General features: G+C 33.5%; 3 protein-coding genes and 1 non-coding gene across 6 annotated transcripts; 1 reads left to right on the top strand and 3 right to left on the bottom strand.

Annotated features, from left to right (window-relative positions):
• The first annotated feature begins 2,919 nt into the window (after positions 1-2,919).
• On the top strand, positions 2,920-10,761 carry LOC18104501 (somatic embryogenesis receptor kinase 2). Its single transcript, XM_006376276.3, has 11 exons — positions 2,920-3,475; positions 4,274-4,406; positions 4,533-4,604; positions 6,325-6,468; positions 7,837-7,908; positions 8,024-8,095; positions 8,178-8,290; positions 9,091-9,222; positions 9,297-9,638; positions 9,736-10,130; positions 10,231-10,761. Exons 1-11 carry the CDS (start codon positions 3,382-3,384, stop codon positions 10,543-10,545), a joined length of 1,884 nt encoding a protein of 627 aa, XP_006376338.2. The 5' UTR covers positions 2,920-3,381; the 3' UTR covers positions 10,546-10,761.
• Positions 10,762-11,006: 245 nt separating this feature from the next.
• Positions 11,007-11,166, bottom strand: LOC112323922 (U1 spliceosomal RNA). The gene has a single exon (XR_002977467.1). It is a non-coding gene; the product is annotated as a U1 spliceosomal RNA (small nuclear RNA).
• Positions 11,167-15,152: 3,986 nt separating this feature from the next.
• On the bottom strand, positions 15,153-19,516 carry LOC18104500 (uncharacterized). 3 transcript variants are annotated; one of them, XM_024583683.2, is made up of 7 exons: positions 19,363-19,516; positions 19,151-19,249; positions 18,572-18,704; positions 18,347-18,450; positions 17,002-17,173; positions 16,743-16,883; positions 15,153-16,670 (listed from the first exon to the last, which is right to left on the bottom strand). In XM_024583683.2, exons 2-7 carry the CDS (start codon positions 19,198-19,200, stop codon positions 15,495-15,497), a joined length of 1,776 nt encoding a protein of 591 aa, XP_024439451.1. In that variant the 5' UTR covers positions 19,201-19,249; positions 19,363-19,516; the 3' UTR covers positions 15,153-15,494. The 3 variants fall into 3 exon arrangements, with proteins under 3 accessions (XP_024439451.1, XP_052302363.1, XP_052302362.1); XM_052446403.1 differs by lacking the exon at positions 19,363-19,516 and having other exon boundaries at positions 15,153-16,603; positions 16,640-16,670; positions 19,151-19,356; XM_052446402.1 differs by having other exon boundaries at positions 19,151-19,367.
• A 5,475-nt stretch (positions 19,517-24,991) lies between these two features.
• Positions 24,992-25,977, bottom strand: LOC18104499 (ATP synthase delta chain, chloroplastic). The gene has a single exon (XM_006376274.3). The coding sequence runs from the start codon at positions 25,858-25,860 to the stop codon at positions 25,108-25,110; it is 753 nt and encodes a 250-aa protein (XP_006376336.1). The 5' UTR covers positions 25,861-25,977; the 3' UTR covers positions 24,992-25,107.
• Positions 25,978-26,547: the final 570 nt, after the last annotated feature.

The raw sequence follows: 26,547 nt of genomic DNA, 5'->3' as shown, positions 1-26,547 counted from the left end.
GTGTTATAATTTATTTTTAGGTTACTTTTCGAAATTTATCCTTTTAAAAAAAAATAAAAAATAATAATAATAGCAAGAATACTGATATTTTGATAAAAGCAGGTTGAGGAGGTACCAAATATATAAAAAAAATCAAACTGAATTTGTTTTGACAAATTAGAAGCCTAATCAGACCCTTTTGTACCAAAAATGAAGAAACAATGTGGATTTTAGGTCAAATTAAATGATTTTTGGATAAATCTACATAAAAATTAAGCCCAATAATATAATTAGATTTTTAATAGGCCAATTTAATCTAATCATTGGCCAAATTGAAAATTTTATTATGTTTAATAATTAATTTTGGTCCAATTAAAGGATTTAATTAGAAGTAATGACTTAATTATACTTTAAATGAATATAACTTTATAATTATACTCAAACCCTCTTTTTAACACATCATCTCAGAAGGCCGACTCATCATTGCTCGATGCCACGAGCGCCCCGTGACAGTAGGTCTGATATTGAGTAATTCTAATGCATGAATTATTCAATTTGTTTCCAAGTAGAAAACCTTGATGAATTAATTTGCATATATTGTAGTGTGAAAATTTAAAGGTATTGGCATTGTGTCGGGTTTCATGTAATTCAATTTGGTTTGGTATTGCATCTAATTTTTAAGTTTGTTAAAAAAAATTTACAAAAGACTAAGCTCAATAAAAATTTGTTAAAGCTCAATATCCAAAAAATTATTAGAAATAATACAATTCATTCACTTTTAATATAAGAATAAAAATTACAATGAGTTTTTGTATCTAAAATATTATTCGAAATGATACAATAGCAAAAAAATCAAAGTTTATTCTAAAAGAAGCCTCAACAATAATTAGAGATATTTCAACCCATGTCTCATGGTACAAGAGTTATGGACATCCAAAATAGAAAAGAGAAAAGATAGAAAATGAAAATCACTGACTCTTTGGATTTCTAGTTGTGGTTCATTTGTAGTGTATAAACTATGAATAGACTTGTTTTTTTTATATATTTTTTAGACCAAGTTCTTGACTTAAGAAACTAAGGTCTGTTCATCATAGCAATCTTGTCAAAATAGAATAATAGGATTTAAAACATCATCAGATTATAACAACCACAAATAAAAATAATGCATCTTATCTTAGATAAGACATATTAGAGGTGTTAATATATTTGTTTTAGGCAACCAATTCTTTTTCTAGAATCTTTAAAGATCAATTAGAGTTTCTAGTAATCATAATATTATGTAGCAACTCTTTATCCAATCAAAGACCTCTTAACTCGTTCACGAAAGGTTATCATGATGTTATGTTCTAACTAGGGGTATGACAATTATAATTATATTACAAAACATGATAAAAGAAACCTTAATTCATACTTCATTTTTATCACTTTCTAATACCTAAACTTTTTTTAAAAAACAAATAGGTGAACACGTGCAGTGGTATGGAATTACACGTCCATGAGGCTCGTTTCTTTCCCAAATTAAACAAGAGAAAAAGCTACTGACCTTTTTTCCTCAAGGGGCCAGTCTTCGAAGTTCTGATTGCTGGGTTTTTTACCATTAGGTTTTTGAAGTGAAGATCCATCCTTTTTTATTATTATTGTTATTGTTAGGGCATATTGCCCCCACAAATTTAAAAGAACAGAAGATCCAAGTACAGTGCTGAGAATTCCCTTGTAGGCCGACATCCTCTTCATAACCCTACTTCTGTATCTTCTTCTTGCTCAGCTAAAAAAAAAAAAATCACAATGTTTTACTTAATTGATCAGGTTTTAGGTTTTTTTAAAAAGTTACTAGTTCAAGTTTTACAAAATTTATGATCATTGATCATTAACTTCAAGACTCGTAAAATTAGTTAAAATATCTATAAACTGACTTAAATATTCAAATTAATAAAAAGAAATTAATCAGGAACACAAAGGCGTACACAGGCTGTTCTGTTCAATCAGTAGACTTCTTCCGTTATAGAACGGGCCGGTTTCTTAAAAAAATAAATATACCCCTTCAAACGGAAATGAAGACGCTTTGTTTTTTATTTAAATAAAACACACACACGGGCACACATCGCTATTATACCAAAGATAGATCTCTCATGCCTTTATCACACCCTTTGGACCGAATATTGACATGTCCAAACCAAAACATTATACAAAAGTGTAGATCTATCCCCCAATTATTAAGGCACCGAATGTTTGGTCCCTCGACAAAACATTTCATCAATCGAGTCTGTGGATGTACATAGACGCATCCCGCTTCATAGATGTTTGGAGTACAAAATCATACCTTTTCTTTTCCAACGACAATACTCATGTTTGGATTTATGTTTATTGATCATGCGCATGTGTTGGTGTTGATGTTGATGAATTTGTTCATTAATGTATAATAATCTTGATTAGGTGAAAGGGATTCAATTTTACAGTTGCTCTAAACCCTTGCATGATTAATGTTGCTTGCTTTGAAAATCTTGTTTACTCTTATAAATTAAATTTCTGAGGGCCAATTTACTTGATCAAAGGTTTTACAATCTGATTAAGGTTAAGGTATTGAAATTTATGATGGGGATAAAACCATTGAGGTTGATGGGCTAACAAATCAAGTAATTATGATGACTGATGCAAAGGTAATTAGAAATTAGTAGAATTATATGTCCTTAAAACATAATTAATTTCTTGTTTAAGGACCAAAGCCTTACCAGTTTAATAGCACAAGGACAAATTTATACCTTACCCCAAGAAAATGTATTGACAGAAAAACGGTGTTTTTGGGGGTCACGTCACTTTCCACGATATAGCGCGAATGCTGTTTTTGACTGCGTTCGGGCAACGGGTACCTTCAGCTCCCTGTCCGGGCAACGCTACATCTCTCTCCTCTTAAGAGGAAACCATTAAAAAAAGAGAAGAAAAAAAGGTGTAATAAATAAACATAGATAAGCGCACACTTTCACTCATTAAGCTGAAAAGGAGAGCTTCCTTTTTTTTTTTTCCTTTCATTTTTAGTTACTATTATTACGAAAAAGAAAGTGAAGTGGTAGTGAACCGAAAATGCTTTGAAATTTTTCGACTTGGTAATTGTTGTTGTGTTTTTTTGTGGTGGGTTTTGTGGTCTTGTCATAAAGTTGTGACCTTTTTGAAGTGAGGTATAATGGGGTGTGAGAGATCAGGTTAGTTTTTAGAGGGAGAAAAATGGTGGGGTTGTTAGTGTTTTTGTTGTTGTCACGGAGATGAAAGAGAAAATGGAATGTTAGGGGTTTTGTGGGTCTTATTTTTTAATTTTTGGTTGCCTATGTAATGGTGAGTTGGGTTTTGGTTTGTTGTTGTTTGGATCTGAGGAGCTTGAGAGATTAAATTCAAGAGCTTTGGGGGGTTATGGAGAGGAAAGTTGGGAACTTTCTTTTTGTGTGGTTGTTGATCTTGGCGTTGCTGCTGCATCCAGTATGGCTGGTTTTGGGTAATATGGAAGGTGTGTTGTTTCTGCGCGCATTTATTGGTTTTTTGGTACTGTAGTTTTGTAGGTTTTTTCTTTTTTGGAAAATTTGAGTTTGATCCCGGTTTTTTTTGCTATATTGGTGATTTGTGAAAATGGGTTTTTGTTTTTGCTTTCATTAATTGTTTGGTGAGTGAAGGATGAGTTTCTGTGGTCGAGTAAAGTACTTTGATAATGGGTACTGGTGATCTCATTGAATTCTTCAATTTATTGCTTTTGATGGTGAATTTGAATGTGTGATGTAAATTTGAGGTAAAGGTTGTTGATCTTTTAGCTCAAGAGTTAAAGATTCTATGTTAGTTTTTACTGTTCGTTACTTTTTAGAATTAAGATGATAGTTGAGATGGCTTTATGTGTACCTGAGAATTTGCCTATTGAGACATTGCCTTTTTGTTCTCCACTTTAAAATTCATATCTCTAGAGGGATGTATCAAATGCTTTAAGAATCTGTACTTGCTTGGAGATACATTTTGTTGTGGATGTATATCCTTCCATATACATTAGATAATGAATGGATGGTTACTGTGAGATGATTCCTGTCTTGCACATTTTGTGCATTTCTGCCTTAAACCCTGCGCTTTCTTCTTCTTTTTTGAGAAAAAAAATCTCTTTTTTCTTCTTCTTTCATGTTTATAGATGAAATGCCCTGAAGCAAGGGTCAGCCTCATTGTTCCTATACCTCATTGACTTATCTCTGTATATAATGTGCCTTAACTAGTGTATTGTTATCAGTTGTCAACCCCTAACTTAACTGGTTTGCTTGCTTGAAAACAGGTGATGCTTTGCATAGCCTGAGGAGCAATTTGAATGATCCAAACAATGTCCTGCAGAGTTGGGATCCTACCCTTGTCAACCCATGCACGTGGTTTCATGTCACCTGTAACAATGATAATAGTGTTATAAGAGTGTAAGCTTCTTGCCCTTTTGGTGTTCCTCAAGAACAAGCTTATGATGTAACTTGTTACAAACGTATTAGCTTACTTAAGCATTCCTGAGGATTACAAGGCTGTGATATTTCTTCTTAATTGCACAGTGATCTTGGAAATGCTGCTTTATCTGGTCAGCTTGTTCCACAGCTTGGCCTGCTTAAGAACTTGCAATACTTGTAAGTCCTGCTCTCTGATTTTGAATACATTTGTGCACTGCACCAGTTCTCTTGCTCTTGCCCTGATTTTGAAGTGCAATATTACAGATCCAGTTGCATTTGGAGACACAAATAAATGTTCTCAAGCATTCATTTCTTTGTCAAAATGAATAATGTTGATTCCCCAGAAATATATTTTTCTGAAATCATCAAAAAGTTTATTTCTTCTTTCTGGAAAAATATGATTTTGGAATTAGTGCATATACATTTAAGTGTAGATGTATTTCCATGTTGAACAGTTTAGCAATTCTTTTCCGAGTTAAAAAAAGATTCTTGAATGACATTAGTAGCAAGTGCTTCATTTGCTCTCGAAGATGTTGTGTTATTATATCCTCACTGGGGTAGAAAAGGATCTAGTTCATGTCAGACGTATGGGTTGGATGAAAGTTCATAGGTCAATTGGAAAGGGTTGACGGCATTCTCTGCCGGGGCTAGTTCTCCTAAAGAGGTTACATTATAAGGATGGGAGATGTGATGACAAAAAAAAGAGAGCAGCATGAGATATTGCTCTCAATACTCTTCCAAGTGGGAAACGATTTTGGAAATATTATCTAGATTGTTTATGTTGGCAGATATTTTTCTCACTTCCAACCATGCAGATGATGGTGCTCTCTTGACAGACTGTTGCAACCAAAGATTTTTCACTAAAACTATGGAGCCCATGAGACAGAACAATGAACTGTGAAAGAATTGGATATTTCCAACTATGTTAGCATTTCCAGTGGTCTAACTAAATCTAACGCACATGTAGTCAGCTGTCTGGTTGAGTGAAACTCGTATTTCCTATTGCAAGTCAGCAGAAAGTAAGAAATGTTTTATGTTCTGAGCCCCTGTTCTGTGTATTGGATCACCCATCACTTAATTATAACTCCATTCACAATGAGTGAAATGCTATCTTGTTATAAAGAAGAAAAAAAGAAGGCATTTCATGGGTATTGTTCCACTGAAGTGGTATCCTGGGAGGAAGAATTTGGAGACTATCTTAGCATTTTGCTGGAAGCGCTTGTTCCCAAGACTCAAGCCCTGTTTCTCCATGGCTACAATCCCAAAAATCTTAGCATTGTACCTAGCTAGGGCCCCTTGACATTTTCACGGAACAATCTTACATGTACTGATGCTCATCTTTGAGCATAGGAAAGTCTCAATAGTATGTGCTAAGGTCTCAGGAAAAGGATTTAATGCTTTTCTGGCATGAAACTGTGTGCTTTTAGCTTTGGTCAGTGAGATTGAATGTGGCCAAATGTATTCCACGACTGAAAATTTGTTTAGAAGATGTATCAAAACCTTGTGGCACTGTTTCTGCTGCTTGATCTAGCAGAACAAGATTAAATGGCTACATTGTGATATTCATCCTAGATCTTGCATTGGCTCCATGCCTCGATGTTATAGTTGGGTGTATGTAAATTAGATAGTGTAATATAACATCATCTCATGTGGATCAAGACCTGGAGAATTGTTTGGTAAAAGGCGCAAAATAGCTATTTGGAAACTGTTGCAAGCAAATTTAGCAATGATGTATTTTGTCTTGAACAGATGAAAAAGGATATCCTGCTTGATCTAGTTATGCAAAATGACCCGTAGCAGTTTGTTAAATCTTGTTTCATGAATCTGTCGTCGATGCATCTTTCCTTATCTTTAATTTTTCCTTGCATGATTCACCAAGCCAAATTGTTTGCTACAGGGAACTCTACAGTAATAACATAAGCGGACCAATTCCTGGTGATCTTGGAAATTTGACTACCCTGGTGAGCTTGGATCTTTACTTGAATAGTTTTACTGGTCCCATTCCAGACACTTTGGGCAAGCTGTCAAAATTGCGATTCCTGTAAGTATGCTCCTATAATAGTCAGTCTCAATGTTTATTGTGTAGTTTCCAAATTGTCATTATATCCCATCTATTCTTTATTCCTATCCATTACTAGTCATGCTTTTTGTTATGTGTACATTGTTGTAGGATGACTAATGTTTGATTGAATGGTCATTTGAGCTATTACACTGCAAAAGAAAACAAAATGAAGTTATTAGTTGGCTCTTGGTTCTATTGAACTGCCAGAATCTCTGAGCTGTAGCCATATCTAAGGAGTCATCAAATGAAAAATTGCAGTTGCTTCATGTTAGACATGCACACAAGTGCTGTTAACCTGCATCTGCACTTGCATGCCCAATCAATCGTGCAAATTCATTATTTCACATGGCTTTTATATCCTTGACCTAATGCCTTGTTTGTTTCCAGGAATTCATTTTCCTGGAAACCATTTTCCCCACTTTCCCATGTTTGACAACTATAAGGAAAACTAGTCAAAGGAATCCAAATTCCAGTCAAAGGAAGATAATACACTTTAAGCCAGGAAAGTGTTTTCCTTTCCTTATTTTAAGGAAAACACTTTCCTTTCCTTTGTTCACAAAACATGTGAACGTTTTATGACTTTTAATGATTTCTTTGTTTTTTTAGGGGGGTGGGTGGCCCAGCATCCAAACATAAGGATTTTATAAATCATTTTATTGTAATTACAAGACATTTTTGTTTCTAAATTAAATTTAATTGGTTCCCAGTGACGAAAAATTAAAATTAAAATAGTTGTTAATCTAATGTAATATATAACTCTTACCATAAACTAATTTGGCTTTCTTCATATGAAAAAAAAAAACTTATTTTAAGCTTTTAAAATTGAAAAAACATATATTTAACTTAAAAAATATTTCACAAGCTTATTTCTCTATAATATGATATGACATATATAGTTATATTTTATAAAATAAGCTATGTATGAATATAAGATATAATAAAAACATTCATCATTATACTTTTTAGATTTCATTCTTTTATTGTAAGTGATTAAATATTTATATTAAATATTTAATATATATTAGATAAACTTGAAAAAAAAATTAATTCATTAATAAATTATTTTCCAGTTCATTTTCCATAACATAACCAAACACTGGAAAGTGTTTTCCAGTTCATTTTCCATAACACTACCAAACATCGGAAAATACTTTCCCGGAATTCACTTTCCAGGAATTCACTTTCCCCGGAATTCACTTTCCAAAAGGAAACAACTTTCCTGCAAACAAACGGAGCCTTAAATAGACTTTTATGGTATATGTTTATGATGCCAATGTGAGTTGCTTCTCTTGATTGATTTTAGATCTTGTTTATTTATTTATTTTGGCGTGTTTGGTGCAAGGATAGTCGGCTTAATAACAATAGTTTGACGGGGCCAATTCCAATGTCATTGACTAATATCTCAGCTCTTCAAGTACTGTGAGTGCCAAGTTATTTTCTACCTGTCATGAAGAATTATGTCTTGCTCTTTCAAAGTAATCATTTGCGATACAAGACTAAGATTTTTACTTATTTTTTTCATTTTGAAATGCAGGGATCTTTCAAACAACCGCCTCTCTGGAGTGGTTCCAGATAATGGTTCCTTTTCACTATTCACTCCCATAAGGTTTGATTATCATCAGAGCATTACCTGTCTATAATAGACTGGTTTTGAAATCTCTTCTGAAAAGCTTCGTTTTCCCTTTCAGTTTTGCTAACAACTTGGATCTGTGTGGACCAGTTACTGGTCATCCCTGCCCAGGGTCTCCTCCATTTTCTCCCCCTCCTCCATTTGTCCCACCACCTCCAATTTCTTCACCAGGTAATCTGCCGTTTGTTTTTAGTTTGAACTTAAAAAGTGTAGAGCATGCTCTCCCATTGTAGTTTTTTCTTAACCCTTCAGCGTGGTTGGTCATCATTTTTGGCATGTGAACTGGACCTGGGATTTTTATGCTCAAAGTTCATTGTTCTAGCATTGCATGGTCAATGTGAGCTGTTGCGTGGTCCAAGTTATGCATACTGCTAAAAATACTCCTGAATTTTGTGTCTGCATGGTCTGTATCAATATGAAGGTTTTTTTTATTTTTCCTGTTCATTTCTCGTGTTGTGCACACTGGCCGGAATATTTAATACGTGATATAACATTACTTACACAAAAATATAATGCTACACATTTTAACTTGTAGGTTTTAAATTAATTGAAATTGATTTAATTGTGGTTATAAAACCCATTTGATTAATGCAGTGATATTTTAAGAAATTTATAGTCTGATATGGATATTGTTGTCTAAAACATGTACACTGCCAATTCCATCACCTAAAGAAACCATGATTTTTTATCTCTTGTTTTTCACTTTCCTTGATTTAGTTTTCTTTTTGTGGGCAATTATGTAATGGAAAACCAGTTGGAAGCTTCATCTCTTTTGTCTGCAAAGGCATCAAGGTTTCACCTGCCATAGGCAGAACTACCATTTCTTAATGTTATTGTTAATAATCAGTGAAAATGAAATGTATTGTCTGACTTGATTAACTTTTGATTAATATTCGGTTTACAAGTGAATAGTTTGTCTAGAATTTGATATCCTGTGCTAATTTTGGGCATTTTTTTGCATGTAACTTCAGGAGGGTATAGTGCCACTGGAGCAATTGCTGGAGGAGTTGCAGCTGGTGCAGCCTTACTGTTTGCTGCCCCAGCATTGGCATTTGCTTGGTGGCGTCGGAGGAAACCTCAAGAGTTCTTCTTTGATGTGCCTGGTTAGTGTATTAACTGAAAACAGATTTTAGACTTTTAGGATGGTTTGATTAAGTATGTTTATATTCCCTTGCAGCTGAAGAGGATCCTGAAGTTCATCTAGGACAGCTTAAAAGGTTTTCTCTGAGAGAATTACAAGTTGCAACGGATACCTTTAGCAACAAAAATATTCTGGGTAGAGGAGGGTTTGGTAAGGTTTACAAAGGACGTCTAGCAGATGGCTCGCTGGTGGCTGTAAAAAGACTTAAAGAAGAGCGTACGCCTGGAGGGGAGCTACAGTTTCAAACAGAAGTAGAGATGATAAGCATGGCTGTGCATCGGAATCTCCTCCGGTTACGTGGCTTTTGCATGACACCAACTGAAAGACTGCTTGTTTATCCCTACATGGCTAATGGAAGTGTTGCATCATGTTTGAGGGGTAAAGCTTGCTATCATTGGCATTTATCTTTGATATTTTAACTGCCTTGGCACAATTATAGCGTTGTCTTAACCATTCCATGGATGTATGTTTGTAGAACGCCCACCTTCACAGCCTCCTCTAGATTGGCCAACGCGAAAGCGAATTGCGTTGGGATCTGCAAGGGGTTTATCTTATTTGCATGATCATTGTGACCCAAAGATTATTCATCGGGATGTTAAAGCTGCAAATATTTTGTTGGACGAGGAATTCGAGGCTGTTGTTGGGGATTTTGGGCTGGCAAAATTGATGGACTACAAGGATACTCATGTCACCACTGCTGTCCGTGGTACAATAGGACACATTGCTCCAGAGTACCTATCTACTGGTAAATCATCTGAGAAAACTGATGTTTTTGGGTATGGAATCATGCTTCTGGAGCTAATTACTGGACAGAGGGCTTTTGACCTTGCCCGGCTGGCAAATGATGACGATGTCATGTTACTTGATTGGGTATGCGCATTTCACTGTGCTCTTATTTTATTTATGTTTTTGTCGAGGTATTGTGTAGTTGTGTCTGTTAATGTACCTGATGCACTTGATACTGTCTCAGGTAAAAGGACTTCTCAAGGAGAAAAAGCTAGAAATGCTAGTCGATCCTGATCTCCAAAACAAATATGTGGAAGCTGAGGTGGAGCAACTAATCCAGGTTGCCCTGCTCTGCACTCAAGGCTCCCCAATGGAGCGGCCTAAGATGTCGGATGTGGTGAGAATGCTTGAAGGTGATGGTTTGGCAGAGAGATGGGATGAGTGGCAAAAGGTTGAAGTTCTACGTCAGGAGGTGGAATTAGCTCCTCATCCTAATTCTGACTGGATTGTTGACTCCACAGAAAATCTACATGCAGTCGAATTATCTGGTCCGAGGTGACCCTGGCACAGTTACAAGAGAAAGAATACTTCCCCCCCCTTTTTTTTTTCTTCTGATTTGATGAATGTATCCTGATTTTAAGCTCGTGTAAGTCCAGTATGCATTATTCTATTCATTACCTTTTTGTGCATACAAGTCGCTTTGTTGAACTGCAATTTGTCATCTGCCGACATTTGGAGTCAATGAGATTTAGATGCAGCCTATGCAGTTCAATCTTGTCGACTGCCTGCAAGTTCATGCCATGGTAGACCTGAGTAGCGAGTTTTTCAAATTAATCATTGTTGATGAGGCAATCGATTCCATGGATTATCTTTATGCTGAACCCACGCGTCCTCTTTCGAATTGCTGAGCTATTTGAACAGTGTACAGATTAACATATGCTTGCCGAGGTTTCTTGTACTATGAAACTTATCTTGTATCGAGTTAAGGATAAGTGAAGTATATTTTGAACTAGAATCGGATAGGGGCCGCGACTCGCGCAGCCCCCTCTGCCACAAATTTTGACGTAGGCTCTCCCTCTTGGGGAGACCTTAGGCCAGCACCCCTCCTGTGTGCAATGGAGGTCACAGACCTAGACCATGGGCCTTCAGGATCACCCATTGATCCCGTCCAGGTAAGTATGGGAATCGTTGCCGAGGCCTTCTAATTTATACCCGCATGCCTTATGTCCCTTCTTGTTTTTCCTCGATGTGGGATTTTAGACTACCTCGCGACATCACTTCCTCGTGCGAAGCAGAAGACTTAAATACCCCCACATGTGCCCTGCCTCCTTCCAAACAGTTTAGCGACTAAACTATTTTATTTTTCTAATTAAGTTTTTAACTATTATTTTACCCTCTTTTTAATTGTGCTATTTTGAAAGAAAAAAACTCCAAATTTCGATAATTATTGTATTTTTATGCTAGATAATATAAAGTAGAGATAATTCAACCAACCAATTATTTATTTCCATAGAAATATAGAATTTATATAAAAATGCTAAAGCTGGAGGTAAAAACATCATGTATCTAGATTGATTTCACTGTTCATTGACATTCTTGTTTTTCCAAAAAAAATCTAATTGCCTTTGTGTTGGGGGTGTTTAGTCTTTTTCACATGGTGCATTAATTATAAAAGGATTATACAGGGGTATAATTGTATTTTTTATTTTTAAGCACAATAAAATGACTTGACCGCCTTTAAAATAAAAAAATTATAAAACTAGTAAAAAGGTGTATAAATATCTTTTTATTTATTCATGTAGAGTAAATTGATAAGTATACTCTTTGAATAAAATAAATAAATCATAGGTCGAAGAGCCTTTTGGTCTTTTCTTTCATGTTTTTTTTTTCTTGTAATTATTGTGATAATCAAGGGCATTTTGGTTTATAATTCAATTAAAAATTAATTAATTCAAAAAAATTGTTGGCATACACGCACCAGCACGTGGGAGGGGCACCCGCGCACTTTAGGTGGCAAGTGTGGAGCCTCCCAACGGTATAAAATGCTCATTCGTTGTGTATTTAGATGCATCGCCATGTCTTCTTTCTTCTAATGCGGTGCGTGTCGACAGCGACATGACAGTTTGTTGTCAGTCGACCTTTTTCTCTCTCTCTCTTCTACCCTGAAAAATACATGTCGGTTCTCTTTGTTATCAATATTTCAACTTCAACCCTTATTTTTTTTAATTTCTATTTTTTGTTTTTGACCCTTTAGTTAAAATTTTATTTGTTTTCAATTTAATCCTTTAATTCTAATTTGTCATGTATAATTTTTTTTTCCAGTTCTTCTTTAGATTTCTATTTTTTTTTTCCTTGGTTCTTTTGTAAAAATTTTGATGGTTTTTAATTTCATCATTCAATCCAAGTTTATGGTGTATTGTTTTTTTTATATAATTTGGTCCTTTTTATTTTTTTGTCCTTTTGTTAAATTTATTTTTCTTTTCAATTTAACCCTCCAATCAAAAATTTGTTCTTTCTCTCTCTCTCTAATTTATTTTTTATTTTGATTCCTTTTATTTTATTTGCTATTTTCTATTTTAGATCCTTATGTGTAATTGATTTTTTTTCCTCGGTTTCATCATTTGGCATTTGATTTGTTGAAAATTAAGTTTTATGATTTTTCCATGTATAGTGTTTTCGGTCTAATGACTCAAGTTATGGGTTTAAGAAGTTAACAAGGTCAACATCCTCTTTTTTTTCTTTTCATCGTTCAACATTAGTTTTTTCTAAGAAAATAGCTTTGCGATTTTCTTTAAATTTTTTTATTAGATTATTCCAATTTTATAATCAGGATCATAAATTTTACAAGTTAACTTGAATTAACTAGTTTTTTATTATCCATATTACATGTCTATTATACTAATTTAGAAGTAATAATCTTTTGATTTTTAAGGACTTTGAGCACTGGTTACTAACATTCTTTTCCATAATCATGCAAATGGTATAAACAAACCAAAATTCGAACCATTGTTTTTTTTTTTTTTTGTTATGATGTGGAGGATGCATAATTTATGTCTTTTCAATTTACATCACCTGCATTTCATGGACGATTATCCAAATGATCAGCACTTGATTTAATTTCAATGCTTTTATCTAAAAAATTAATCTGTGATGCGTCTCGCAACCGATATCATGGTGGTTTTAAATTTTTAATCATGGTTGTTTTAAAAAATTCAATGAAATGAAAAGATTTTTAGCATCTTGTTTTTAAAATAGAAAAAGTCTGGTTTAAAAAATCATCATTTAGTATTATGGTCACTAGAAATCCTAACTGATCTACAAAGATTCTATGATACGAGACTGGTTACGTAAAGAGAAAGATATTATCACCCCTTAAATGTCCTGTATAAGACAGACTGCATTGCTGATTTTGTCTTAAATTGCTAAAAGTTTGTTGGTTTATGCTATGATGGTTTGATTATCATATTCCTGACTCTGATGTTAGTAAATATTCAGCTACGGATACTTCAAACTCTGACGTTGATAAATATTACGTAGCAAAAAAAAACAAAACATATGATATTACTGACTCTGACATCAGTGAATAAACCAATAAAATAAATTTAAATCAATGCATGCATGTTTTTTTGTTTGTTTATTTTTCTCAAAAAAAAATATCATGCACCAGATTTGCATTTCACAATAAAAAAATTCATACATTAAGTATACGGTGAAATACCTATAAATAAATGTGATGGACGCAGCCGGCCTGGTTCAGTCACTTGCCCAAGCCAGTGACCTGGCTGGGCAAAGTAGCACGCGTGCGCTGATTCACGTGTGTTGCTACAGTGTTCAGTGAATTAAAATTCACTTGAACAATGCAATGTGACTTAAAATGAAGGAGGCAAAGCGGGAAGAGATAAAATAATAATAAAAAAAAAAACCTTACCTGGTTGCTGAAGACTGTGAAGACGATGGTAATGGCGTGCTCTTGACAACGCTTCTGTTTTCCTTCTCTGTCTGTCTGCGTGTTACTAGGTTTTTCTGTTCTCTCTAGTTTTCTTGCTTTTTTTGTTCGCTCGTTCTTGGTTCTCTGCTTTCTTGTTTTCTCTCTGTCTCTCCTCTGTACTTTTACTTTCCGTCTCCCTCTCTCTCTACTAGTTTCTTTCACTTTGGTTGTCTGCTTTTGTTGCTCTAGTTCTTTCCTGGGTTCTAACTACCTTTTCTTTCTATATACTCTCTGTCTATTCTTTCCTTTTTAGTCTGCCCCCTGCTTGTCTTTCTCTGGCCTTTAATAAGGCCAGAGAGAGTGAAGTCGTTAACAGTCCTGTTCTTGCAGGACTGTTAATCGATCTGGAAATGGGATCATGGGCAGGAGACGTGGTCCGGGTTTGGTGCCATTTCTTCCTGTAAATGAAGTCGTCGACAGTCTTGCTCTTGCAGGACTGGGCAGGAGACGTGGTTCGATTTTGGTGTCATTTCTCCTTGTTGAATCGGTCTTCAGGATGATGAGATGATGAACAGTGTGCGTTGAAAACGACACCGTTTTCACCCGAAATGAATATTTTCAATTTGGCCTCTGAACTTCTGACATTTAACAATTGGATCCCTGATTTCATTAATTAAACAATTCCAAGTTCAAATAAATTTTCAAACTTTAAATTCTTTTAATTTTTTACTAAATTGACTCTCAAATTATAATTCAATCCTCAAACTTCAAATTTGTGTTGTCTTAACTCAGTTCTCAAATATTTTTTATTCATTCATTTTTTTTTTATTGTTTATATATTATTTTTAAAATTTCAAAAATAAGATTATGACAATGCGTGTGGTTGCATAGTAAGTGTAAGAAAAAAAAATCAAGATAAGTTCCATATTTAGAAACTTCTGTATTTTGTCTGGATAAATCATACTTTGCCAAATAATTGCAAATCAATAATGAAAATGGATGCTTTATCTCCTTCGTTTTAATCCCCAGAATATATATATATATATATTCACCTAATCATTGATGACATTGCTTCCTTGGTAGATTTTGCACGTAGCTCAATATTTATGACAGCCATAAAATAAACTCAGATAAAAAAAGGAAAAAATAATCTGCAAAACCAATGAACACAGGCACAAGGTTTTGTTACATCTTTGCACTCTTTACTGGATGACATTCTCAAAATTGAATGTCAAAACTCAAGGAAATATGAATTCATTACCTGCAACATAATACGGTTTCTGTACATGAATCCTAAACTTGACCAACACAAAATATATCAACTTGTCTGAGATGGCTTCTCAACTACATCAAGTAATTGAAATTTCCTTATTATAAACCTCATTGGACATGATTGCAGAAACGACTCTAGGGAATTAACACCACTACGACTAATAATCTCACACTCTACAAATAACAATAAAAATGGCTCATACCATATTTGCATCGATAAACTACGTAGCAGTCAATCAACTCACCACATAACCAATGCACAGGACTCAACTTAAAGGTTCCCACATAACCAACGCACAGGACTCAACTTAAAGGTCATTGGTGGAACGAGAATGATCTCTAGCAGATTGTGCACCAGATCCGAGATTTGAGTTTTGTGATGTGAACAAATTTGGGTATGAGAAGTATGGCTCATCGTCCATTGAAGGCAATCTCTGTGGCTGGTGACTAACAGGCCCTTGCTCAGCAACATGATTACCAGGAGGAGAATCATAATCCACTTTGAGTTTCTCAAAGGAAGGAATATCCAACAACTCTGATGCCTGGTGGTCTTCATGAGGTCGATGGGAGTCTTCATAGTTGGGAACACTACCTGGGTCACCAAAAGATTGTTGGTGAACAAAGTGTGGCATTTCAGTAGAGGCTGAATGACCGGAAGTATCCACAAAAAACGGGTTATCATCCTCAGGGAACTTCTCACTGTTTTTCTTGGTTAGCTCACTAATCCTTGCCTGGGCAAGAGTTGCTGCTGAGCGAGCCGCCGCCGCCGCACGTTCAGCAGACTCGGCAGCAGCATGTGCTGCCGCTAAAACATCCTGAAGATCCACATTAGCCTCGGTTCTGGTCCTCCTTACAGAGGGTGGTGAAGTGCTTGGTATTGCTGCATGTTTAGCAGTCTCCACAGTGCCCTGCACAGCAGCTGAAACATTCTGCAGATCCAAATTGGCCTCACTTTCGGTCCTTGATGCAGAGGGTGGTGAAGTGCTTGGTATTGCTGAAAATGATTCAGAAGATAGTGAAGGGGGGGAAATGAAAGGAAGAAACTGTTTTTCTTCCCTGTCACCTACTGCAGTGCTCGAAATTTCATCCCTGGTAGCCACTGACTTTTTTTCAATCACATCACCATGTTCAAAATGAGGTTCTTGTGATAGATCTTTGTGAGTCACGGAGTGATTTGATGACTCATGATCGATGTCAGGGTGTAGAGCAGCTTGTGCAGGTGGAGCTATTTCTGGTGCCAAGGCAGAATTTGCACTTCGCCAAGGTGAGATCTTAGGAACTTCAGGAAAATCTAATGGGTCGAAATCTGTATCGGAATCAGGCTGCTCATGCTCAGCATGATCAGGAGCATTCAGTACTTCATCATGCTTCTCTTTTGGAAGAGGCAACATAGTGATATGTGTTGGACCAGCAACAGGTGTTGGATCAGTGATATGTGTTGGACCAGCAACAGGTGTTGGATCAGTGATATGTGTCGGACCATTCTGACAAAGAGCGAACACACATAAGACATGGAAAGATAACAAGAATCGAAGCAGTTGCACCAAACTACTTACCAACAAGTCTTCGTGCTTTTTTAAGAGCTCAGTTTCAGATGCAGCTGGGTCCCAGTCTAACTCATGCTCTTCAGCAATTTCCTTCAGAAGCTTCAGTTTTTTTTCAGGTGAAGGTGCACGAACTGATAAGAGTTCTATTAACTGCAGGATTTCAATTTATAGGAAAAATGTCAGAAGAAAAGAGGCATAAGCATAAACATAAGCAAAAGGAACTTGTTGCGAGAAATAAATCGAGGCATAAGATAGAAATCCAAAAAACCTGACGATTAACACCACAAGATGGCATAAGCTCAGTTGCAGCAGCTACAAATTCCTTTCCATATTTGGAAGCAAATAGGATTTGAACCTGCAGTAGCTCAGGTAGATCCGCACATCTTGGAGCCGCAAAACAAATACTGGATATTGCTTCTTTCAAGTCTAGAGGACATTCCCTGAAAAAGGAAAAAATGACATTTGAAAAATACAATCTAAGAAAATGAGTGGAGTTCTTAGCTCCAAGTAGCTACGGAGATTCTTCAACTCATTTCACATAGGTATAAATTTATTACATGCTGGATTAAGCAAATAAAATAGCAGAGCGACACACAGATGTTGGCATTCATGAAATTGTATAACCATAAAGAAATATTGACAGAATAGGAAACATAAACAAATTGATTCCCCAGCTACATTAGAACTCCTATATGAAGCAGATAACTGGTTAGATTAGATCCAACTTGGGGATTTATAAGAGGCACTTAGTAACTTTACTGTCTGCAAACCTATCATAGTATTGACTGATTTTAAGACATCCCACGACCATGATGCCTCTGCCAGTTCACAATTAACATGTCATAGCAACTATAAGATAACAGTCACCAATGAACCTCCTAATTTTTCATCTTGCAGGTTTGACCCGATTCTCACCTTTAAGAGTTCACAATCTTAATCTTAAACAATTATGTCAAATGCCACATTTAGACAAAGGCCTAGAGTTTCTAAGGTAAAGAAAAAATATAAAAGATCATTGACTGGCACTGCTCTAGCCAAAACAAGTCTGGAAAGTAATCACGATTTCTTCCTAGACCAAGAAATGGCGACTCTCCAGAGTTAGAGCAGGGCAGCCCAGAGGACTAAAAAAACATCCATCATTATGATGTAGTATGTTAAAACTTAAGAAAGGTTAAAACATTAAAAACCATCCCAAGTTTGTGCTTCTCTAGTCTTTTTGCATGTATAGATATGAATATCAGTAGTTTGTTCATTGACTACTTCTTCCACCTTCCATTTCCTCAGCCTTTTGGTTCTCTGGTTTTCAGGGAAGGTCAGTAGTTTTTTTTAAGCCTGCTACTTGAAGAAAACACAAGCAATAATACCTACAAAACTTTCATAGCTATGATGCACTGTTAACAAACCTATAAAATTCATGTGCAGATGGAAATATATCTCTAGTTCAGCACATGAAATATTAACGAAAACAAACTATCTAAATTTGTCCCTATTAGTTTCCGGTCACTAATTGCAAAAGGCGCCATACATAAGACAAGAATCCAAAGGGAAAGTGAATTAACAAACCGGGAGAAATAAACATAGTGCAAGCCAGATAATGTAATGCGAGGAATAACCTTTGTGTTTCAATAATCGGAAGGCGCACAGAAATAAGCTCACTGAATAATTCAATGATCTCTTGAGCAGCCATCATATTCTCCTCTCTTATTATGTGTTCTACCTGAAATGGAAATATCAACAACACCGTAAGATCATTCCTTCTGCAGGTACCTTAAAAAGACTAAAAACAGGCAAAGCTAGTTCATACTATAAAAGATGATATTAATAAGAAAGTAGCAAACCCGAATGCGAGCAGTAGCTTCTTGACCAGTTTCAAGAAGCTTAGCAATGTCTCGACGCATATGCTTCATCTGAATATCTCTCCTGTTCCTCAACAACTTTATCCTAGGTATCGTCAACTTCAACAGGGTTTTACTGTGTACAAGCAAAACAAGTTGAAAAAACAACAATCCTCATCAAAACTTTAAACCCCAAAAACAATAAGTAATGATAGCATTTAATCAAAACATAACTCAAAAAAAGTACGAACACTCCAAATTCTCGATGAATTCTATTTACTTTTTAATAAACAAAATATCTACAGCACAAGAGACAAATACCCAAATCCTTAATTGATAACTTTTTTTTTTTTGCTAATAACCAGTAAAATATGAAAAAAGAAAAATTTTGTGCAGTCCATATTTCTTTAATTTATCCAAAGAACAACAAATTCAAAATAGATTGTACATTGAATTTCATCACGGTTAAATTTTGAATTTTTTTATTACTAATATCGTCATTTTCTCAGAAACCAAACAAAACCCAGAATTCCAAATCCAAAAAAGAGAAAAACAAAGTAGAGGAAGATAGAAATCAATTACCATTTAGCGGCTTTAAAGCCTTTGTTGAAGAAGGAATCGATCATCGACATGATTTCTTATTTTGAATAAGAATAACAGAGATCAGATCAATAATTATAACTGTAGAGAAATTGTTTCTGTTAGATAATATAGCAAAAGAAGAAAAGAAATCTTGAATTTCAAAAGGAAGAAAAGGTAGGGGATAAGGAATCATCAAACAATTAACAAAATACCTGCTCCGCTGGAAAAGAGAAGACAACTAGTTTAATTATTATTATATATATACACAAATGAGTTCTGTCGTTTTTTATTTAGTTTTTGCTTAAGATGTAAGATTTCTATGATTCTTTTTTTTTTAATAAAACATATTTTTAAAACACATCTGTAACTTTTCCAAACAACCCCTTAATTATTGCCGGAGAAAAAAGATATTATCGATGTTTCGCCCTTGTTTGATATTATGTTTTAAAAGGGTTTGGGTAAAATTTAATTTTTTTTATAATTAATATTTTTATATTGATGTATTAATATAAAAAATAATTATAAAAAAAATAAAAAATATATATTATTTTAATATATTTTTAAATAAAAAATATTTAAAAAAAAGACATTAAATATCCTCTTCATGTGGGACCAAACACGGCTTTAAGTGCTTCCGGTGAAGCTGCCTCGTCGGTCAAGTACTCATAATAGAAATTTTTTGCATTATGTATCTAAGCCCTAATTCAGTGGGCCATGTAATGACACTAGGAAATAAAAATATAGTAAATAATATTATTAAGTCCTTGAACTTTTTCGATTTTTAACTTTAATCAATTGACTAGCTCATCTTATAATTAATATTATTATACATTATGAACAATCCATTTGTTAATGTATATGTTAAATCATGATATGAACACCATAATCTTAAAAAAAAAAAAATATGCTGCCATTATGAATATCTAATATGAGTTCTGTTTTATTTCTTAATTTTACTGATTATAAGATTTATTTAGAATGACATTGAAATCAAAATAGAAATTCAATAATTCATTTATAATATAATTAAGATTTACATGATGATGATGATAATAATATAAAAAAATAAATTATGATTATAAACTACTTTTCAAGAACAAAAACTTGGACATTCAAAAAATAATTATGAAATATCTTTTAAGAAAACTAAAATAAAAGAAAAATCAAATATTTGATAATATTTTAAAAAAATATATAAAAAGAGTGATATAGGTACCCTAATTTAAAATATAATATATATATTATCAAATATTTGATAATTTTTCACCGTTTGGGAACGCGGTGCAAACCGCGTTCCACAAAAATTCATTTTTTTTGTTAAAAATTAATTTTTTTTATATGTTTTGGATCGTTTTGATGCGCTGATCTTAAAAATAATTTTTAAAAAATAAAAAATATTATTTTGATACATTCCGACACGAAAAACATTTTAAAAAATAACCGTAATTACACTTCCAAACATGTTCGTAGATTACCACATAACTTATTGGTAAATTGAACTTATATAACCTTTTACTTGACGTTATGTAAAGTCCTAAAATTTTGTAAAAATTTATATAATTTCACTGGAATTATTTCTTATATGAAATGTGTATATAATTACAAAGGGAAAATTAATAACCCCTGTTATATTACAGTGTAGTACATATCAGGATTACATGTTCTACTTTTAAAAATTACTATTTATATCCTAAATTTTATACTCTTTTTTTTGTTTTACCCTTTACAGCCACCATCTCCAATCGTAAACCCACAATCTCACAAAAACCCATAATCTAGCCGAACTCCATGGATTTTCTTAGAAATGCTTTGGAGTATAATAATACATGCACTCTTCAAAATACCATACTTCATTTCATTTCGTACTAATTTTATATATTATTACTATAGTTTTAAAATCCGGCCCGGCCCGCGCGGGTCGACCCGGGACTGGAACGGGGCCTGATTGAAGAAAAAACATGAAAAGAAAAAACTCGGTGTGACCTAGCTGACCGGGCGGGTTGACTCAACGACCCGGTCAAAAACCCGGTTACAACCCATTGACTTTTGTTTATTTTTTTTACTAAAACAATGTCATTTTGTTTTTTTTTAAAAGAAAAAATTTTCGTGATAACAACAAAGAGCATATGCAGCTGGAGGCTATGAATTTGCTACTTGCTACGTAAAAATTATTAGTTTGATTACTATATAAATTTTTGAGTTATTAAAAATTTATTTAATATTTAATTTTAGAATTTAAAAGATTAATTGAAATATATATAAATTGATCCAAACTCTTACAATTAAAAAGAAAAAACAAAAAACAAAGAGCATATGCAGCCATCAAACAAGGTCTATGGTCATTGTGCTGAGATTCACAACTCCTTTTTAATTCAGCTGGTTCCAAGAAGGTGTCACCTAACAAGGGTGAATTAGGGAGTTAATTTGTACTAACTGTGTTTTTTAAATATTTTGATTTTGATTTTATCTTATATCATTTTTTTTAATTCTTGGATTGTTTTTATATATTATATCTAAAATAAATTTTTAAAAAAATAAAAAAATATTATTTTAATATATTTTTAAATAAAATATATTTTAAAACGCAACATTTATCACGGTAACAAATACAACACGAAATAGAACTAAGGTAGCAATCCTCCCTGCCTAACATTAGACGTTTCAGCTGCATGGTGGAGAAATTGGACATCCCAAAACAGAACCAGTTGCATCTCCAAACTTAAATGCAATCACATACAAAGTTATTGACAACAACACCAATCCTTTCGTAGTTTCCTTGAATGACTTCAAAAGGATGGATTTCATTCAAGGACTTTGGTGTTATGGGCGAGCAAATTAACCGATTATTCAGAAATATGGATAAAAACCGACTTGAAACAATTCAACTAGGAAATTTTGAAGAAAATTTGGTTCAATTTACCAAATTGAATTAAATAAAAAAAAACTTAGTATAAACTAAAGAACTATTAAATCAAAATAGCCCAACTAAAAGCTCTTTAATTTAAAGTGAACTTAATCATTTTAACAAATATAAAACTAAAATGAGTTCTTCTCTTATTCAATTTGGTTTATAATTTTGAGAAGAAAAGAAGGATTTAGTTGGATTTTTTATCCAAATTTAAAACTTTTTTAAAATCCTCTTATATTATGGTTATAGATTATCATATGACAATAGTTGTCGTGCTAGTGCTGATAGTGATAAAATGATAGCTATTTAATAATAAGGTGATAATAATAGCGTTAATGATTATAAAAGCGAGGTGATGGCATAAAATTATGAGAAAATGATGATAAAATAATGATTATATTAATAATAAAATAATGATGATTAATGATATTGATATTGGTTTATGTAGTAATGATCGAAAGTTAATGGTGGGATTAGAAAACAAAAATCACATTAATATGGTGGTGGTGTAGGTGAATATAATGAGCTAGTTGTCATGTTTTCGTGTTTTCTCTACCTTCACGGCACAGAACCCATCTGGCCTATATGTTTTCTTTGCATTTTAAAGGGTTTAAATTTTAGGTTTTGGGTCACAATTTTCAAGTCAAAAGTGGAGTGGGGGAGACAGGATTTTCATGTGGGTGTTTCTTGTTAATGCATTTTGGGTTTGGGAGCTGTCAAAGAGAGGGAAAAAAGCGAGTGGAAGTCTTGAGAGATTTTAAGGTTTGTTTTTGTTTTAAAGTGTTTGGTTGATGAGAGATTTTATAAACAAAATGACAGCCACCTTGCTATTTTAGAATCAGTGTGAGAACACAAGAGAGAGAGAGAGAGAGGCCCTTTGGTAATGTGGTTGTGGATGAGGTTCACCCGCAGCCATAGATATTACCGTTTGGTTAAAGAAAAAACAAGGTTTATGCTGGTAGGATTCACCAAAAATATGGTTATGCCGCAGGTTTTGCAGAAGCACAATTTTACTGCTTCTCGTGGGGGAGGAATCACTGAACAGTGGAGTCATGCTCCACTGTCGCACTGTTCATTAAAGTGAACAGTTTTTTTTTTCTTTCGAAAAACCAGTGCAGTGAATTTTAATTTACTCGCACTGTTCACGTGAACAGTTTTTTTCTTTCAAAAAACCAGTGCAGTGAATTGATTTCACTCGCACTGTTCACGTGAACGTGAACAATAATTTTTTTTGTTTTTTTTAAAAATTAGTTTAAGGTGAATTAAATTTACTTGTACTATAATCTCAATTTTATTCTTAATAATATTTTACCTAATTTTATTGCACGTTCAAAAAATCATGAAAATTGTAGTTCTTGTCGGATGAATTTTGTACGTAATGGAATTGTAGATAGTTTAATGGAACAATAAAAAATATTTTATATAAAATATTATTTATTTCATGATATAATAGTAGTAGTTAAATCTATAATATTTAAATTAAAAATCATCAATATTTTTATATATATTTTTTAATTACTTTTATAATCTCAATTTGAAAATCATTTTTTCAACCAAACACATTAAATTATTTTTTGTTCAACCTCAATTTCAATCACAGTTTTAACCAAATATATATTTTTTCAAACCAATTTCAACTAAAAATATTTTTTATAAAAATATTTTTTTTAAAATTATAATCATAACAGCTATTCCAATAACAAACAAAATAAAAAGAAGATCATCGAATTGATACGGTTATTTGTCCGTCAGCATGCGACGCCTCTCATAAAAGCCCTTCTCGGGCCGCTTTCAACCCCTCCAACAATGATGGTATTCTGATAACGGAGGAATTTATACTTTCAAGTAGAGCGCGATAACTTCCCTCGCATGGTGGAGCATGGGCTGCATGCTCCATCCAATCTTTCACTATCCATTTACTTTAATTCTCTGTAGTATCCATGTATAAGGTTTTTTTTTTATATAAAAAAAATAAAATTATATTTTTACACATTTAGATGCTCTAGCTGCCCAAACAACCCTCAGTATTAAAATTTATTATAAGAATATATTTGTATGCGAGATGCGCCACGTAACACACCTTATATAAAACATGAATTTCATGTTTTTTAAGAGTTATATTGCGCCACAATACACTCTTGATCAAACATATTTAACTATTTGAAATTGTGATTTATACCTACTTTTGAATAGTTTCGAAAATGTAATTAAAAAAAATTAAATTAATAATTTTTTTATTTTTTTAATAACTATGATATGCTAATATAAACAATAATTTAAAAAAAAATATATCATACACAGTAACTTAATATTAAAAAGTTATTTATAGTGTTTTTTAAACATACAATCACAAATTATCTTTTGAAATTTTGGATAAGAAAAATTTATAATTTATAGTTTTTTTTAACTTATATTTTTTAAAAAATAAATGCAAAAACTTCTACAATTGCCAAACACATACTAAAAAGCATTAAAGATTTAGGGTCTTTTGGCATTGCGGTTGAATTATTTTATTTTTTTTTGTGATTTTTAATAGTTTTGATATACTGATATAAAAAAAATTTACAAATAAAAATAATATTATTTTAATTTATTTCTCACCGGAAAATATTTTAAAACACAATTTCTATTAATATGCATTTAAAGCTAGGTATTCAAATTTAAATTATAGTTATAAGATCCACCATAATTAATTCACAAATAAGTAGATTAATCCATTTTTTTATTGTTTAAGTTTTTAATAAAAAAACTAAAAGAAATATCGTTTTAGATAAAAAAAATCATATTCAAAATAAACTCAACACAGATAGATCACTAAATTGACCGTCTATTTTCATAAATACGATTCAAATCCTCTGCTCAAAACATCAAAAAATACCCTCCAATTATTCAAAAAAAAAAAAAAAGCATAAAAAGATACAGAGACATTGAAATACAATTCCAAATAGCAACTCTATTCCAAAATCCATGCCACAACAATTAAATCCAACCCCCTCCCCACATAATTTACCACAAAAGAATTAACAAAACAAAAAAAAAGGTCCAAAAATTAAGCAGCAAGTTCAATATCACTTAAATCAAGCTGAGCAGCAATCTCCTCCAACTGTTTCTTCACACTCATATCAATCAACTTGGACCCTGAATTTCCATACCTTACAGTAAACCCAGCAACCAAACTGGGGTCAATCACTGGCTTAACCCTTACATTCTTAGCTCCTGTCAGTTTCTGCACTTGTTTTGCTATCTGTGCCAAATGTTGCGACTCCAAAGGCACCACTGAACTCACCACAGCAAGCTCTGTATCTGTCAAGCTATTGTAAACCATCTCAAATTCTTTCACTATATCTTTAACCAAATCAATCCTCTTTGCATCTATAAGTATATTAACGAAGTTTACTGTATGGGGTTGGAGAGGTGAGGACTTGGCAAACTCATCAACCATTTGTCGTTTCTTTTCTGTGTCTACTGTCGGGTTAGCAAAGAAGTCATAGACTGCTGTGTCTGAAAAAAGTTTGTCTACTTTGCCCATGTCAGACGAGGTAGCATCTAATGTGTTGTTGGATTTTGCCACGTCAGCTAGCGCTGCAGCGTAACTTCCCGCTGCTGCTGCTGACATTTTGGTCCCCAAGGCCGAGCCACCACGGAGGCGGAGGGTGGTTGTGGTGGAGAGGTTGAGGGAAGGGAAAGTGGCGGAGAAGGAGAGGTTGAGAGGTTTCGGGGAGGTGAAGTTTGTTGGCAGCCTGGCTGATGGTGGGATTTTGGATTGGAGTGAAACGGCGGCATTTTGGAGTGCTGATGCCATGGTAATTAACAGTGGCGGAGAGATAGAGGAGAGGGGCGGAGATTGTTTTTGGAGAGAATGGGGGGGTTTGAGAGTGGAATGGGGGGTGGTGGAAGCAGCGGGGGTTATCTTCTTAGGTAGAGAATAAGCCACTTATCTGCGTACACAGAGGATAATGGAGTTTGACGTGTGGATCACGCTGATGGGCTAATAGAGATTGAGTGACCTATTTATTTTCTGTGGCGTGACTTTAATAATAATAATAATAATAATAATAATAATAATAATAATGTGTCACTTGTGGATTATATATATATTAACCAACGATTTTTTTTATTTGAAACAAAAAGAGAGATGTCTATATGAGAAATTTTTAATGAGATTAATTAAATTTAAATATGTTATTTTAATAAAAAAATCAATAATCATTTTATATCATCTAAATTCGTAGATGTTTTGAACTAACATGTATTAAATTTTTAGATTTATCTCTTTAATTTGATTAAAATGGCTATTTTTCTACAAATTTTGGATTTGAATTTTTGTTTATATTCAAAATACATATTTGTTTGGGATTTTCAAGCTCTAAATATCAGAGAAAATCTATAATTTTGGCATTTATATTCCAAAAAAGCCATGGAATATTTCTTCTTTTTCAAGATAAATAAAAAACAAGGCGACAATTAGACATCACTCAAAAGATTAAAG

This window comes from Populus trichocarpa, chromosome 13, assembly GCF_000002775.5.
Source record: "Populus trichocarpa isolate Nisqually-1 chromosome 13, P.trichocarpa_v4.1, whole genome shotgun sequence".
Taxonomy (NCBI): Eukaryota; Viridiplantae; Streptophyta; class Magnoliopsida; order Malpighiales; family Salicaceae; genus Populus; species Populus trichocarpa.
This window is presented reverse-complemented; position numbering and strand designations above follow the sequence as displayed.